This window comes from Kwoniella dendrophila, chromosome 11 (assembly GCF_036810415.1).
Source record: "Kwoniella dendrophila CBS 6074 chromosome 11, complete sequence".
NCBI lineage: Eukaryota > Fungi > Basidiomycota > Tremellomycetes > Tremellales > Cryptococcaceae > Kwoniella > Kwoniella dendrophila.
Window position 1 is genome coordinate 980,992 of NC_089486.1, and position 16,175 is coordinate 997,166.

At 38.0% G+C, this 16,175-nt stretch overlaps 6 protein-coding genes across 6 annotated transcripts; 3 read left to right on the forward strand and 3 right to left on the reverse strand.

Annotated features, from left to right (window-relative positions):
* Nucleotides 1-501: 501 nt before the first annotated feature.
* Nucleotides 502-1,211, forward strand: L201_007925 (uncharacterized protein; the record flags this gene model as incomplete). Its single annotated transcript, XM_066223627.1, has 3 exons — nucleotides 502-566; nucleotides 844-918; nucleotides 1,022-1,211. The coding sequence occupies 3 exons, from the start codon at nucleotides 502-504 to the stop codon at nucleotides 1,209-1,211; spliced, it is 330 nt and encodes a 109-aa protein (XP_066079724.1).
* A 595-nt stretch (nucleotides 1,212-1,806) lies between these two features.
* On the reverse strand, nucleotides 1,807-3,459 carry L201_007926 (uncharacterized protein; the record flags this gene model as incomplete). The annotated part of the gene is made up of 8 exons (XM_066223628.1): nucleotides 1,807-1,979; nucleotides 2,062-2,185; nucleotides 2,265-2,350; nucleotides 2,422-2,607; nucleotides 2,681-2,743; nucleotides 2,832-2,984; nucleotides 3,084-3,225; nucleotides 3,337-3,459. The coding sequence occupies 8 exons, from the start codon at nucleotides 3,457-3,459 to the stop codon at nucleotides 1,807-1,809; spliced, it is 1,050 nt and encodes a 349-aa protein (XP_066079725.1).
* Nucleotides 3,460-4,318: 859 nt separating this feature from the next.
* On the forward strand, nucleotides 4,319-6,840 carry L201_007927 (uncharacterized protein; the record flags this gene model as incomplete). Its single annotated transcript, XM_066223629.1, has 6 exons — nucleotides 4,319-4,478; nucleotides 4,573-5,708; nucleotides 5,779-6,021; nucleotides 6,120-6,293; nucleotides 6,382-6,617; nucleotides 6,708-6,840. 6 exons carry the CDS (start codon nucleotides 4,319-4,321, stop codon nucleotides 6,838-6,840), a joined length of 2,082 nt encoding a protein of 693 aa, XP_066079726.1.
* A 781-nt stretch (nucleotides 6,841-7,621) lies between these two features.
* On the reverse strand, nucleotides 7,622-10,298 carry L201_007928 (uncharacterized protein; the record flags this gene model as incomplete). The annotated part of the gene is made up of 13 exons (XM_066223630.1): nucleotides 7,622-7,810; nucleotides 7,942-8,036; nucleotides 8,237-8,306; nucleotides 8,417-8,640; nucleotides 8,744-8,974; nucleotides 9,101-9,290; nucleotides 9,354-9,407; nucleotides 9,468-9,547; nucleotides 9,614-9,775; nucleotides 9,854-9,884; nucleotides 9,951-9,979; nucleotides 10,059-10,070; nucleotides 10,178-10,298. The coding sequence occupies 13 exons, from the start codon at nucleotides 10,296-10,298 to the stop codon at nucleotides 7,622-7,624; spliced, it is 1,488 nt and encodes a 495-aa protein (XP_066079727.1).
* A 1,459-nt stretch (nucleotides 10,299-11,757) lies between these two features.
* On the forward strand, nucleotides 11,758-12,336 carry L201_007929 (uncharacterized protein; the record flags this gene model as incomplete). Its single annotated transcript, XM_066223631.1, has 1 exon — nucleotides 11,758-12,336. One exon carries the CDS (start codon nucleotides 11,758-11,760, stop codon nucleotides 12,334-12,336), a length of 579 nt encoding a protein of 192 aa, XP_066079728.1.
* Nucleotides 12,337-12,431: 95 nt separating this feature from the next.
* On the reverse strand, nucleotides 12,432-14,657 carry L201_007930 (uncharacterized protein; the record flags this gene model as incomplete). Its single annotated transcript, XM_066223632.1, has 11 exons — nucleotides 12,432-13,002; nucleotides 13,111-13,226; nucleotides 13,310-13,363; nucleotides 13,448-13,511; nucleotides 13,574-13,587; nucleotides 13,676-13,915; nucleotides 14,018-14,107; nucleotides 14,175-14,180; nucleotides 14,255-14,308; nucleotides 14,493-14,549; nucleotides 14,613-14,657. 11 exons carry the CDS (start codon nucleotides 14,655-14,657, stop codon nucleotides 12,432-12,434), a joined length of 1,311 nt encoding a protein of 436 aa, XP_066079729.1.
* Nucleotides 14,658-16,175: the final 1,518 nt, after the last annotated feature.

The window sequence follows — 16,175 nt, forward strand, 5'->3', positions numbered from 1 at the left end:
CTCCACCGGCCATCACCCGATAACGATATCATCGAGGTGTTGGTGGAGGTGACCGACACAGGTTTCCACGACATCGTTTAAGTGCCACAGTAAAACTGGTAATTCCGGTCTTTCACTAAATGCCGCGAAACTCCGTTGAAAAAACTGCAATAGCATTTGATCATCGTCACTGTACACACTATACACCGTACACTCCCATGTCTCGTGTGGTGTGTGTTGTGGGGTCTTGCTTGTTCGTTGTTGCATGTTGCCGCCATTCACCATTCACCATTCACCATTCACACTTTTAACTCTTTTCACGAATCCTTGTTACATTTGTTCTTTTTCTTCCTTAGCCAGCAAAAGACATCGTAAGTCATATTGACGTATTATTGAAGGTTTGCAAGAACAGCTAGCTGACTGAGTCAACTTGATTATTGCTTTTCCTCTCGACATCCAATTCATCACCAACTCATCAATATTCAAAACTCCACCATAATACAACTTGATCATTTCATATAGATGCCTCCTCAAGTAAAGTCCAAGGCCCAAAAGGCCGCTGCCGCCATGGCCGGTTCCAAAGCCGGGTAAGTGTTATATTCATGGATCATGCGACCATTAGAGAAACGGGATGTGAAGGTACAGCGGGATAATGGATCGATAGTAATCAAGGACAAAAGGAGGACAAAATCAGTCATAGTGGGATGCCCAGTTTATGGTGGCGGATATGGTGGCTGGTTTTACATAACCTAGAAGAACGACTACCACCCAGAACAATGTCGAGAGATATGATTGAAGGAAGCGAGGGATTTGCGATCCTTCACGATGGATGCAGTACTGACTATCGGCTTTCGATCTCAATAGTAAAAAGAAGAAGTGGTCCAAGGGTAAAGTAAAGGACAAGGCCAACAACGCTGTTGTTTTAGACAAAGCCGTTTAGTGAGTTCGCTTTTTATCATTTACCATGAATTTGGACTTAGTATCCATCAATTGTTGTCAGTTGAACGTGCTCACTAACTTGGTAAATCTTTTTCTTTATCAGCGACCGAATCATCAAAGAAGTCCCAACCTACAAACTCATCTCTCAATCAGTTTTAATTGACCGAATGAAGATTAACGGTTCCCTTGCACGAAGAGCTATTGCTTTCCTTGAAAAAGAAGGTCACATCAAACGAGTAGTCCACCACCATGCTCAATTAATCTACACCCGAGCTACCGCCGCCAAAGAATAAATAAATCAAAATTTGTTTTTTAGGTTGATTTTTGGGATATACAAAAAGAAAAAGAAGAAATTACCAATACAACAATGGGATTTATTCTTTGGATTGTAGTTTTATTTTGATATATGGAGATGAAACTATTTGCTTCGATCAATATGGCACTGCAAGTTTTTGTTCTACCGTAGCATGAGCAAAGATGGTGGCATTCTTAAGGCTTGGTATGTTGTTTCTGCTTGCAGAGTTATGACTTTTCAAGGTACATGGTTGAACAATCTCGATAATATCGTTGAAATAAGTTGGCTCTCACATGAGCTGCACTGTCTACTATCCCTTTCATAAACGGTCTATAAATGAGTATCTCTATCTTTCTTGATCAATATCAACTAAGAACGGACGATTTCATTCAAGTTCCTTTAAGAACCTATAAGATCCTTTCACTCCTTGTCTTGTTCGGCAGTCTCGTTGCATAGGTTGATATTACTGAATAAAGGTAACCCTGATCGTGATGATTGTCCAAAAGAGTAGAAGCAATTGACTTAACAATGCGACTTGGTGGATTTCGGTCGTCTGAAATGTAACACAATGCATCATGAGGTAACTGCTCGATCTATCCTCTAGTACCTAAATTCGATTGTTCACGACTACTTAACCAATCCCAAACTTTTTCACTGACTGATTTCATAGTTTGTCTAACTTCTTCACCTTCTTTGTTACTTTGTACCATAATAGGTCTACCTGAATCACCACCATCACTTACAGAAGTCACTAAAGGTAGTTTACCTAATTCAATACTTCAGATCAGCTTATAATATACATGTGAAGGCGTCTGACCATAACTTTGTATCTGACAGATAAGACTTACCTAAAACTTCCAAGCCTAATTCATTGGCAGCTTTCTCAAAGTTCTTTGAACTACCAAACAATTCATGTGGAGTCGTACAACTGGTACATGTAAAATGTGACATATTGAGCAGTAAACCAATCATCTATACAATATCAATGTAAAAACGTGGTGGGGTCAGTTAGGAATATTCTATCTTCGTCGAATAATTCAGCTAAGCTTACAGGTATTGAAACTTTATTAAACATTCCTACACCTTTTCTAGCATCTATTAAAGCTACATCTTGAGGTGTTGAGACTATTACGGCACCTGTATGATTGATGAAGTTCAAAGCATCAGGTCCCGCAAAATAATCGCATTATATCGCTTTTTTAACATACCATCTACGTCAACTAATTGACCTAAACTTAATTGTACATCACCCGTACCAGGTGGCATATCAATCACCAAAACATCTAAATCTTGATTTTGTGAAGTCCAATCAACATCGAATAATAATTGTTGAACAGCTTTCATAACCATCATTCCTCTCCATACTACAGGTGAGTCATTTGCAGGATTAGGTGCTACGTGAATTTTCGCCATTTAGCGTTCATTTCGAATCGCGAGATGTAGCCACGATTGTACAATTTCACTTACGAAGTAAATATCCTATAGACATAGTTTTTATACCATGATTTTGTAATGGTATTAACTTATTTTCTATTTTATCATGAATGTAATTCACATTCTCAAAAGTCAGTTGAGAAATGTTTCAACAGAGTGATCTATGAAGGAGATCAACACTTACCATCACTTAATCTTGGATCACCAGCATTTTCTAAACCCATTAATTTAGGTACACTTGGACCGAAAATATCTAAATCCAGTAAACCTATTTTAGGTGATCTTTGTAAATTTGAATTCGTTTGTGGATTCTGTAATAATGACAATGCCAAATTTGCTAGTTGAGTAGTTTTTAGACATGTTAAATCAGTTTGTCACGATCATAAAGAAGTAATTTCAAACTATAGTGAGATTCTCATAGAAATTACACACTTACCAGCTATAGTCGATTTACCTACACCGCCTTTCCCACTTGCAACCACAACAATCTGTTTAACACCTTTTATACGTGATTTTTTAGGTGGTGCACCTCTTCTAGGTATCGTGGGTGCTGGATTAGGATTTCTTTTTGGTATACCCTACATACATATACAATGTATGATTAGCGATAGCTGATGACCACAACTTTCTCGAAATGTGGTGATAGGGTAACCATATCGTGGAATTCCAGATGAAGCATTCTGACATACCAAAGGATTTTCATGTGAAAGTAGTGTCTTAGTGCTATGTATCGACCTTGTCTTTGAGCATAATCCTAGATTTGCTAAACCAGTAGCAAACGGCCGTAATGGCACCAGAAAAAATCGTTGCATGCTGGCCTGGATTTCTCGAACTATTCACCAAAATGCACTTCAGGCTCTACCGTTTCTAAGCCTGTTGAATAGCCGAAGTGATGGTTTGATAGAGGTCGAAATCTACCTTGAATGTGTCTGGCTATATTGCTTCCTACGTATCTGGATGAGCTTGCTGTTTGTTGTGAGTTCAACCAGATTATGAGTATAACAAAGAAACCCAATTTTTCGGAGACATGCATGCATATGATGAATCTCGGTCATGGAAAAGAAGCTCTAGTAGTCATGTCCTGAAGATTCGGAGATTTTTGAGTATAAGTTGCCGTTACTCGTTATACTCGTCTAAGATGAATATATGACGTTTACTAAAGATTCTAATGCAAGTCAATCCTTTTTTATGCTTCTTCGCTGTTATTCACGATCTGTACGATTCTCTTCAACCTATACTATCACCCTACATTATCTCCTACTGCTCTGTGTGGGACGAGCAGTATACCCACATCGCATTTACCTTGTTTCAGCTAATGGAATAGGGGGAAAAACCCAATTCACCTGATCAAAACAAATTGAAACGACAAGAAGGAATCTCAACGCACAGTCCGCTAAGACATCTCCGCATCATACCACTCATACACTCATACTCGACAGTTTCATCATAACGCTCGACACGAAGAACACGTTACATATAATAGCAGGAAATTTTATTCCGAATATTCCAAGAGCATCAACAATATCAGAGCGTGGGATACAATCTTGTAACAATCGTCCTCCTCAATCTTAACTCTCTTTCTTGGTACACTCCAGCCAAAAGAAGAAAAAAACACTTTGACTCATGATTCAATTTCCTCCAACTGAACTCATAATAAAGATAATATAGACCATGAGTGGTAATTCACCTACACCACCATCTTTACCTGCACTAGCTACTGGTAATACACCACAACCGCCGCGTAGACCAGGAGGTGCAAGACCCAATCCAACTAGAATAGGTTCAGGTGCACCACCACCTCCTAAGCTGAATATACCTGTTGGAAATGTTCGTAAGTATGATTATAGTCTCTGATTTACTCTTACATATACTTTCTATCTACCGAGGCCATATGCTAATGATCTTCTATATACATTCATGTCTAGCCGGAATAAATGTCGATCAAGCGAATGAAAATGGTTGGCAGATACCTTCATCTTTACCTGCATTAGCATTAAAACCAATGAGAGCGTCACCCGCACCTTCGAACAGACCTAAATTAAGTTTATCAGGGGTATCAACACCTGCACTAGCTTCACCATTAGTATTACCCACAAAACCTTTATCTAATCCTAGTCCCAGTCCTGCACCTTTACCTTGTCCCAAATACACGAACAGACCACCATTACTCAATGCACCTTCACAGCCATATCTATCAGCCAGTAATAGTAATAACAACCCTGGACCAAGCTCAAGAACTCCAACACCATTACTCAAACTCAGCATACCTGGCGCTTCCTCCTCGTCTTCAGGTAATTCGTCTGGATCTGGAACGGGATTTTCAAGTGGACATGATTATCCGTTTGATCCTTCAACGTCAGATGATAATGATATATTAAATTCTGCTCTGAAAACACCTACTCCATGTATACCAGGGGAAGATCAAAATCCAACTTTACAAGCTAGAGGTAACAATTATGAAGATGATGAATCTGCTTATGGATTCGGCAGATTAATGTTAGGGAGTGGTGGTGAAAATGACAGTAGTAATAGAATTAGTGAAATGACTGAAGATATAAGACAAGCTTTGACAAAATCTAGATTTGATCCTACAAGTAGTAGTAATACACCTTCAATAGGTGGTAGATCGAGAGCCAATTCAAACACGAGTCTGACGCAATCAAGATATGCTAGATCAAGAGCTAATTCTTCGGCCAACCAGTCTAGAAGAGGTAGTACAACCAATAATAACCCCATAGAAGGTAGTAATGGTAGTAACGTTCAGTCAGAGGAAGTATCATCGTTTCGGGCATACGATATTTCATCCTCATCGAATGCAAGTTTAAGTGGTTTTGGAGGAGGGGAAAGTTCAAGAAGAAGTAGTTTTGATAGACATTCAAGTGATCAAGGGCATGGACGAGGACAGATTTATGGCAATGTACATGTATCAGATGAAGATCAAAAAGAAAGTCCTACTTTTGATCCTGATGATTTAATTTCAATCAAGAGACTAGGTGAAGGTACCGGTGGCGCTGTCGAATTGGTAAAAGACAAGAAGAGCGGTAAGATCATGGCTAAGAAAGTGAGTCGCTTTCATCTCTTAGTATTGCGAGAATGACTAATGATTATGATTTGGTATAATTCCTTTATAGGTCATAGCACGTACGACCAATCCATCGATGCATAAACAGCTATTACGTGAATTAGAAATTTTGAACGTTTGTTCATCACCATATATAGTAGAACATTATGGTTCATTCTTAACTGAAAGAGATAGTGTAATCGGTATATTAATGGAATATTGTGAAGCTGGAAGTTTAGATAGTTTAGTAGGTAAAATGAAACAAGGTGGAATGTTATGCTCGGAACATGTTTTGGGAAGGATAGCTAGCTCGGTAGGTGCCTCTCTCAAAGTCATTCATAATATCACCACTCTCCGATAGGAGTTGTGCCAATGGAGAAGAACGTTACTGATCACCGAGCTTGTTTGTAGGTCTTGAAAGGCTTGGACTATTTACATGAGCATCGTATCATACACCGAGATATCAAACCTTCAAATATCGTCTTAACGAAACAAGGTGTTGTCAAATTATGTGATTTTGGTGTCTCAGGTGAATTAGTAGATTCGATAGCTGGTACATTCACAGGAACAAGTTTCTACATGGCTGTAAGTTGATTTTTTCTTGTCTCTCCCACTCAATATGCCTCAACGCCGAAGAGACAAGAAATGTGTGCTGATATTGACATGCTTGCAGCCCGAAAGAATACAAAATCAACCTTATACAATAAAAGCGGATGTATGGTCATTAGGAATGACGTTACATGAAGTCGCACATTTGAGATTCCCCTTTCCACCTGAAGGTGAAAATCAATATGTAGCACCAATCGAACTGTTATCTTATATAGTCACTGCACCAACACCGATAATGATCGATAATCCTTCTGTCGGTAGAATTTGGTCAGATGGCTTCAAGGGTTTTATGGCTGATTGGTAAGTTCTAAACCAAACGAATCAAATCTTATCATATAATGTTGTTGAAGACTGAAAACTGATTGAATTGTTGTTGATTCCCGTGCATAGTCTAATACGATCAGGAACAGATAGACCATATCCTTGGCAATTACTTCAACATCCTTTTATCATTACAAATGAAGCTAAAAAAGTCAATATGGCTAAATGGGTTGCTGCTATTTGTCAATGGCCATATTTATAAACATCATCATGTCATTTAATCATCACCAATATTATTAGTAGTTGAACAGTAGGAGAAGCTGGAGTTATTTGCTTACCTAACTGTGGCTCTTCGTGATAGGAATTGTCCTCCAAAGTGCACTACAAGCTTTACAGCAAATTAGGAAAATGACTGTTCAAGCAGGGAGAACACTAAATTCAGCATATATACCAAACTTAGGATCATCAAACAATGAATACAATATAACACCAATCTCACGCGCACTAATACATCAACCTGCATATATTTACATAAACGAGAAACGAAAACAAACAGAATATCATCAAATTCAACAAGTTCATCAAACCGCATTAGTTATGAACCTCAATCCTTTGCTATATGAATGAAATCATACAAATACTAGAACTTCATCAACTCAATACCTTCAGGTTACCAATAAATCATCATAATTCACCAGGCTCACATCCTGACTGGGCACAGGGTTGGATAAAATATGCATCTTCCCCAATTCATGTACATAGCATAAATGCATACAGTAATCTGTTCTATTATGTTTCAGTAGTCACGAAGCTTTCAATGAGATATGCAACGATGCATGCTAGATATATATATATATGACAGTACAAATACATAACCTCTATAAACTTTGTGATTCTAACGATTGTTCGGATTGACCCGTGGTCCCATTTTTAGATATCTCCACCGATGAGCCCCTCTTTCTTGACTTTAATGCTTTTCATACCTCAACCTTCATTGCGTTTTTCCGTCTTCAAGATAAAGAGCATGTGGAGAAGAATAACCCTTATTTGAGATCTTTATTTTCCACATCAATCTGTCGCTCATTTTTAACTGAATTAGGATTATATGACACTTGCACGAAATGGTTATCATTGTCATCATTCGATTGTTGATCCTCATAATCATGTTCGAGTTTAGGTAAATCAGGCGGGTATCTTTTCGAACAATATTGAATCAAAATAGCTACTATAACCTATAGAAGTGGTTTGACGGCGAGAACAGGTAAAACCCAATTAGTCATCTGCGCAATTTTTTTAAACGGTAAACCCGTTCAACAATTCCTGGAAGGAATAAATGATGGGAATAGAGAAAGAGTTGACTTACCGATACACCGCCCGTAATCAATGTTGCAATTTGTCCGTTTCTGAATTTAGGTGCATCGACTACCGGCCATGCCACGATTTGATACCATAGATTCCCTACATGGTTTAAGGCGTAGACTCAGTCCAACAAGATCACTGCGATTCTCGAATAAGAGACGATCGTAAAGAGCCTTGGGAGGTGGTATAAATCACGTACATATATTGGAGAATACTATTTTCATCGTAATATATATGGTTTATCAGTGATTGATCTGGTAAATACTCTAAAATATAAATAGCGTGAAAAAAAAACTCACAGTTCATTGAGAATAAAGTGATCGATCGTAAAACATCATCGTCCCTGCACAACTCATTTGCCCAAGCGAACTAGATAGATCCAATTGTCAGTATGCAGTACTTTCCTAACTATGCTGTTGTGGTTGACGATCATTGCTATTCTTGGTTGAGACTTGACTAAGAATAACTTAGGGACTCACATTTGAAGCTTGACCTGCATAACCTAAACCACCGATAATATAAGCGAAGAAATGAGCACCTTTATTTAGATGATTCCAATTTAATAACGTTATTGAACTTATAAAAACTGCTAAAAACATGATTGGATTGATAATAAATCTATTTCCAGTATGATCAGAAATTAGAGTTAATATATACGTCGATAAGATTGCTGTAGCTGTAAATATTGATGGATAATATGAGACTATTCAAATCAAACGGATTATTATCATATTTATGATTAGCGAACTTTTGATCATAATTTCTTTAAGCTCAGCTAGAAACATAATGCCAAGATATTCACTCACTTTGTTGTTTACTATAACCAGCACTTTTCAACCATAAATTGAATTCTGAATAAACACCAACTTTTTCAAAACTTGTTGCTGAAAAAGTAAACAATAAAGTAAATAGATACCATCTCCAACTTTTGACTAATTTTCTGATTGACCCTGATAAAGTTTTAGGTGTCATTTTAACTTGTGCTGAATGTGGTAACCGACTTAAACACATTTGACGTTCTTCTTCTGTCAACCAGACTGTTGTGGAATAGGGATAAATCAATATTAGTGAGCTTTTTTCAATGTTATAACTATATGGGGCGAAAACGGATTGCGGGAAGCAGAAGTACAAATGAATGACGACTGGTAAATAGATATACTTACAAGCTTTGGTACTATGTGGAGTACCAGGAAACATCAAGAAACCATATATAGCGATAGGTATCGTAATGGCAAAATCAATGATAAATAAAAATTGCCATCCTCTTAATCCATTTTTGCCCTCTAAATTCGTCACTATACCACCTTGCATTATACCTGAAAATAAGGTACCCATTTGAGCGGCAGTTGCGAACTAAAAGTGAATTATGAGTCGATATTGCCTGTATTTCAAAGGCAGATATGAATATACACTTACAACTGCGCTTCTTTTACCTAACTCATGATCCTTATACCATGATCCAAGAATATACTAGACAGCAGAACATAGTCAACATGAAGTTCGCAATATCGTATTTATCATAAGACTTACGTGACTACCACTGAATGTTGAAGCTTCAAATAAAGCTTGGGTAAATCGTATACCCCAGACTTGACGAGGTGTTGTTGCCCCTTGTATACATCAAGCGGAAAACATCAGATACGGCTTCACCACTCGTATTTAGAATGTTAACTCACAAGCAGTACCTAAAGTACATATTCCCCAAGCTACCATACAGAAAGGAAACCAAAACCTAGGTGAGATTCTACCTGAAGATAAGATCAAAGCAGACGGCCACTGTCCTATGATATACCCTGCAGTAAACATCGATACTGCATATGTATAATCATTTCCTTTGACTATGTCGCAAAAGGGGAAGTCAGTTGTGCATCGATTGAACCGTTCAGCTTTTCATATGTCGGCAGAAATTAACGAACAGTTGAGGTCTTCTTTCATTCCGGTAGTGTACTATCGGTTAGGCACAATCAGTAAGATATGACACAACACCAAACACCATGCAATGAATGGACTTACAGCATTAGCAAGATTCGCTCTATCAAGATCTGTGCGAACATATTTGGTGCTTGATTAGCAAGACCTATTTCAGTAAAGGTTGATTATCGAGATATAAATCCTACTTACAGTTAGCGAAATCTAGTGGTTGAAGAACAGATTACCGGTATTAGCCGTTGACGTTGTCTTGTTTCTTGGACGCAAGATTCTAGTAGCTTTACGAGTACGACTGGTAGTAAGAAACTTACAAGACAAGCACACATAGGACAATATCACTAAATCTAGCTTTAACAGAAGTTTCCTTTCTTTTGGATTTGTTGGTGGTTTCCCCCAAAAGAACGTTTCTAATTCGACTTGAATACCGCTCATTTCAAATTATTTTGAGACTGCAGTGTGACCTATAGCAAGCTGGTATCTTTTTATTGTGAAATAAATCATTGAAATGATTGTTGAGATTGAGGTGGTACCATAGGAATCTATCTCTTCTTTTCCCTTTGCAGTGTTCATGGACAGTATATTATCGTCCCATACTACGAAGAGCGACATGAACATCTCAACTTATTCATCTCAAAATTCCAAAAAATCGTTCGACTCCACCTGAAGATGTTCCTGTTTATATCTGAATCTGTACTGGTAAGCGGTGATCCCCACCAAATCCGGGTAGTAATCTTATTTTGATATCCGTTAGACAAGCTACTTAAGATTCCTCCTTTTATCAGGCGTAAAAGATTAGTTCATGATGGTACAGCTCCAAATCTTTCCTTTCAGAATCTCCTTTTCTGTTTGGATCCTTGATATTCGGTCAACCAGGGAGAGGCAAAACAAAGATACAATTGATACACAGCTGATGGCTCCATTAAGCCATCAAGCGTCACCAAAACATGAGTCAGTCGAATCCCAATGCTGGTATATACAGGTATCAGTGTGTCAAAGGAAATACATGGGGATATTCGATTGCATTTTGTGACCGAGCACTAAGACGTCAGTCGTCCCTTTCGGCATTCGAAGCTAAAAATACTAGGATATAAGATATAGAGTGTGACGCCATATGAGAAAGAGGCTGGCCTTCGAAGGATTGATTATGCGGATGTCAAAGTACCAAAAACCTCATAATTCCGCTTTACATGCTTCTTCTATGCGAATTATGCTTTCAAATGAGCTGAGCTGAGCGAATGCATACGAAGTACTCTACCATACACTATGCAATGCAAAGTATTTTGTATTATGCATACATCCTTTCTAACTAGCTCCCCACCCCCACTTGTTCCATAAGCGTCAGGTCTTCACATCTTATGTATGATGTAAAGAAGCTATAATTGAAAAAGAATCTGCTGAATCTGTCATCTTTTTCTTTTGTTTTGGTCATTCTGAATCTGTAGGGATGATCTTGCGATAAAGTACAGGGAAGGAAGACCAGTTTATCCATCAGTCGCAGTTATGGTAATATGTCAACAGGCGCACCTTTGTATGAACAGTATTCTCTGAAGTTGACTTCGAATCTCGACTCTCTATATATTTACCAATCCAGAACGATCTAGGTTGAGGGTGGGGAAAAGAGGTCTTCTGTACTCAGGTAGACTTCAAACGCAGCTAATTTTGATATAATGTTGGATTATCATACTGTGACCAAGAGTGCACTACTGAACGGTGTCATACATTTTGGCTGACGGTGGGATATATAAATAGTCGAAGATCTAAAGCATATTTTACTTTCCCTACGCGATAAGCTTACTTACTAACTCAACTCAAGCAACTAAGTTACAATAACTTATCTGCAAACTCATACTCCCAAACAAACCGATCTTTTTCGTCTACAGTATTTATCACAATGAACAATCCTAACCCTAACCCTGATCCTAACCCTAATCAAGAAGAAGGTACCGAGCCGTCGGTAAGAACCAGGTATCTACTTGAAGATATTATAGGTGATATTCAATCCAACTGTTCCAGTAACTTGGAAATTGGAAAAGCAACTGTAATGACCAGTACTGTTGAAAGAACTCAAGGCGAGAAATTTATCAGAGAATTGATTGATAATTATACAGCAAGTTGGAAACCACTTGAATATTATGGTAATCGTGATTCACGTTTTATCAATTCTGAAGGAAACATTCAAGTAAATTTTAAAGTTTATTCATCAACTTGGCTCTTACGCGACAGACCAAGGGAAGCATATGATTTTTCATTTGAATTTCTAAATCCAGTTAAGACTGATCTGTCGAAAACTAAATTTGGTGCTCCTCAAAGAGGTACTACAGATTTACTTAGACAATCAGGTCGATTTGGTGAAACTGTAGCCGATAGAATCGAAGAGTGGAAGGAAAGTGAGAAGAAAAAGGAGCTTTCCGGACAGTCTTCCCAAGCAGACGTTTCTGGAGATACTGAAGGAGGTATTTCGATGGAGTGAACACGATTGAGTGCCTTCAACGCATTCTATACATGTTGATTCTAGCGCTGCCATGAGATTCTAATGACATCTCAAGTTATATGCTTTACACATTACTATATAATTTCGTCTTCTTTGACTAACTGATTCATTTCGTTTTGGGGCGTTAATCGTCTCGGACTGATTCCATAGGCCAAGGCTGAGCTTGATCCCACTAAAGTACTTTCTCTTTTATTTTCCCTCCCGTTGCAATCTTCTAAAAAACTAGTTTCTTCCTTCTCACTTTCCAGTTCCATAATTTCTCCTGTGTCATTACTATATATCATACCTTGAGTATCAATACCAAATTTAATTCCGTTATTATTCTCATTCCTTGATATCCATCCAATATTTGGGCTGACATTGCCATTACTGTACATACAGCAAGTCAAATTCATCGGTGCATTAGCTATTCTAGATTGGTTTATTATGGTAGGTGATGATATACATCCTTGTGCTTGCTGTAGATATACACGCTGATGCTGATCTTGACATGGTAGTCTAGTTATAGGTATAAGAGGACCTGGAGGAAGGTTCATCTGTCGCGCCACATTGGCATGACGTCTTGGTCTAGATATAGATGCTATTAAAGTCATTGAATAAACTTTTGATATGAATATAGCCGGAAAGTCCGCCCAAGTACTTGCACTATAATGAGTTAGGAAGAGTATGAAATACATGTTTATCAGAAATCAGTATATATACCAATATTGTAGAAGGCCAAATCGTAGAAAGGTCAGGAAGTCATTGACTTACACTCTACATGTATATAGAATCAGTGCTATCACTTGTAATGCTGTGACCAAACCTCCGGCTTGCATTGATAATTTGATTAAAGTATCAATAACCTTGTTTCCGTCATCGTTACCTTTCTAAATGATACGAAACAGAAATGATGTCAGTCTGGTGACACTCTCCACGGAAGTCCTACAGCTGAGCTGTTATGAACACTCACCACAGCCTTTCTCAATTTGAAGATAATATAACCTGATAAGAGTATATCAACACCCTATAAAGCATAAAAACCATGAGAGTTAAACCCAAGGCAATAGGCCAATAAGAGGGGTCATCTGAGTGATTGTAAAACGCTCACTGCAGAAGTTGCTAGCCATACAGTAGTAACGAGTGTGAGAATGTGGTCTTGGTTGGCTGCCACGCTATTATAGACGCCTATCAGTTTTTCCAATCTGGTCTTAATGTTTCATTAGACAGCGCTCACTAAGTATCAAGTAGCTATATGTATAATTGTAGCCGGTCAAACAATAAGTGACTGAACACAAACGTAATAAGAAAATCAAGATGAGACAGCATACCGACTTACCCAAACCCTTATAGGTAGACCTAAACCACAAGCAAAACTTAGTAGAATTCCAGCTAAACCTAGACCCGCTAAACCAAATACACGCAGTCTATTCTTTGTGGTTGATCTATTCGATGGATTTTCTGTCACACCAGCAAATTGTAAACATCTTCTTAGTAGGAACAGTTGTGTTATTGTTGCAATTGTTACTGAAATTATTGGTGATACGATTTCTGATGGTCTTTGTCTAACATCTAAGAACTATCGAAAATCAAAAGTAGTAAGCTAAGTCATTGTCCTCAAAATGTTTTGTCAAATAATTAATCATATGATAGAGAGGTGGACTTCAGTACATCAACTCACGTATACTATATCAGCAGAATGTAAAGTGGTCAATCTCATTATTCTTACACAATCTGATATCGTTTGGCCGAAATTCAACGCTACAACCGCCTTTTTTGGCAATAGCATTTTGTCAGTCTTCAATCAATTATCATTATCCAACAAGAAGGAAGCTTACTAGTATCTGTATAATGATAAAAGCACAGTCATATCTTCAGCTTTACTCGTTATGCAATGGACTCTGAGACTTCGACTTACCAATGAGTTTGTACTCCAATCTCCTTTTGTGCAATTTTCAAAATATACTATTGCCTAGATGAGATGAGGTTAGTTCACTGTGATTGAGATAGAAGTATGACGCCTTGAAATTAATGCGTGATAAAGAGTGGATTCGAAAACTAGGATGATGAGATAAGCTGTACTGACTTGCATCTATCGGTAGTCGGCAAATGTCAGCTTTACATTCATTTCACCATGTCGACTCAATTCCACTTACAGCCAGCAATCCGAAACCAAATACACTGAGTAATACTCCAACTTCTAGGGGGCCATACTGTTCATATTTCATCTCAGCTCCGCCCGGAAGTGATGCTACCACCAGGACGAACAAACTCACTATGTCGAACAATTCTGCATCAGGAACACCTGGTGTAGGTGACATGTTGTTGTATCTTGCGAACAAATTTGAGATGGTGCAAGGTGAAGATATTTTATAAGGGATTATATTCCGGATTCCCTATTTGGTTCGTCGCACCTCCTATGAGCGTCAGCGAACTTGATGATCTAATAATGTTGGTAAAATTCGATCAATCTTGAGATCTGTAAAAGTTGTGATAGACTATCCTTCCTATTGATGGTCAGGTATTATGTATATAACGTCCTTTTCTTCTCTTTAACTGTCAAAGCATGCAAAATCTCTGTGAACGGAGAGACATACATATATATATCTTGTTACAAATTTATTATATTTTTATTCTTTCTCTTTTGACGATTTAAGTTTCTTCACCGTTTTCAGAACATTGATTTTATTCGTCTTCATGTATAAAATTACAGAGAAATCTAAAACAGAGGAATGATTATGATTGATCGACCGGATGATTGATATACTTAAAGTTTCGATTGAAATTTCTCAGCTGAACCTGATCGATTATATGAAGGTGATTGTAATTATGCTCTTGATTACATGACAAAAAGCGAACTTTGACGAGATCGATTGATACGAAACACAATTGCTAGTATTGTGTTCATTGATGTGATAACTAGACTGAGTTCGTTGCAATTACTTCTTGGTAATAACTTTGTATTTACACCTGTAACCGAGAAACCAGAAAAAATAAAAAAGCCAAGCCCAGTTGTGTAATTTTCATTTTTTGAATTACAGCATTTTCATTTCTTACTTGGTTTCTTTACGTTGGTAACGGTTTCGCTCTTCAAGGGTTTTTTACGTTATATTTTACTCTAATTCGTCTTGTTTTACATATGTGCTGTACTCAATTCTAGCGTCCTGCTGCTCGCTAGCGTAAGAAAGATGTTGTCAAGCGGAAAGCTCTTGTAGAATGGAGATCTACGGCACAGGAACCATGAAAAAAACACTCATAAGCTTGTTAACAGATTAGTGAGGGCTACGTACTGCATGAGCAAAGTTTGACTGTCATGATGTGACTGCAACATCACCATACCGGAAATGGCGTCCTGCATTCATGCCAAGCGCATGTGAACTAGCCCTGATGAGTATATGTGGTCTATCGATCTTGCTGTGTTTTAGCAGATATACATACTCCTAGTTCTTCGAGCACCTATGCGAAGACGATAACTCAAGTGCGGTAATTGACGATTGCGATATACTATGGATTCGTTAGCTGTGAACTAAGTCGAGAAGGGGACGAACGATGGTGTCCATTTCATTTGAACAAACAAAGGCCGTAGATTACATTCACGCCCAGGTAAATCATTTGATTCAGAATCACTAGGGTTTACTTCATGTTTCCAGCCAATTATGGTAATCTAAATGTGGTAAAAGTATTCATAATAGCTGGTGGCTGTAGATCAGTTACAAGGGAAACAAACGGTTTTTACCGGAAACATCACCATTCCTGATGTTAACTTTTGATTCCGTCAATAGTTGATCGAGGATTTCTCGTTATTATGCATGGAGTTCAATTTGGGATCTTTCCGAAAG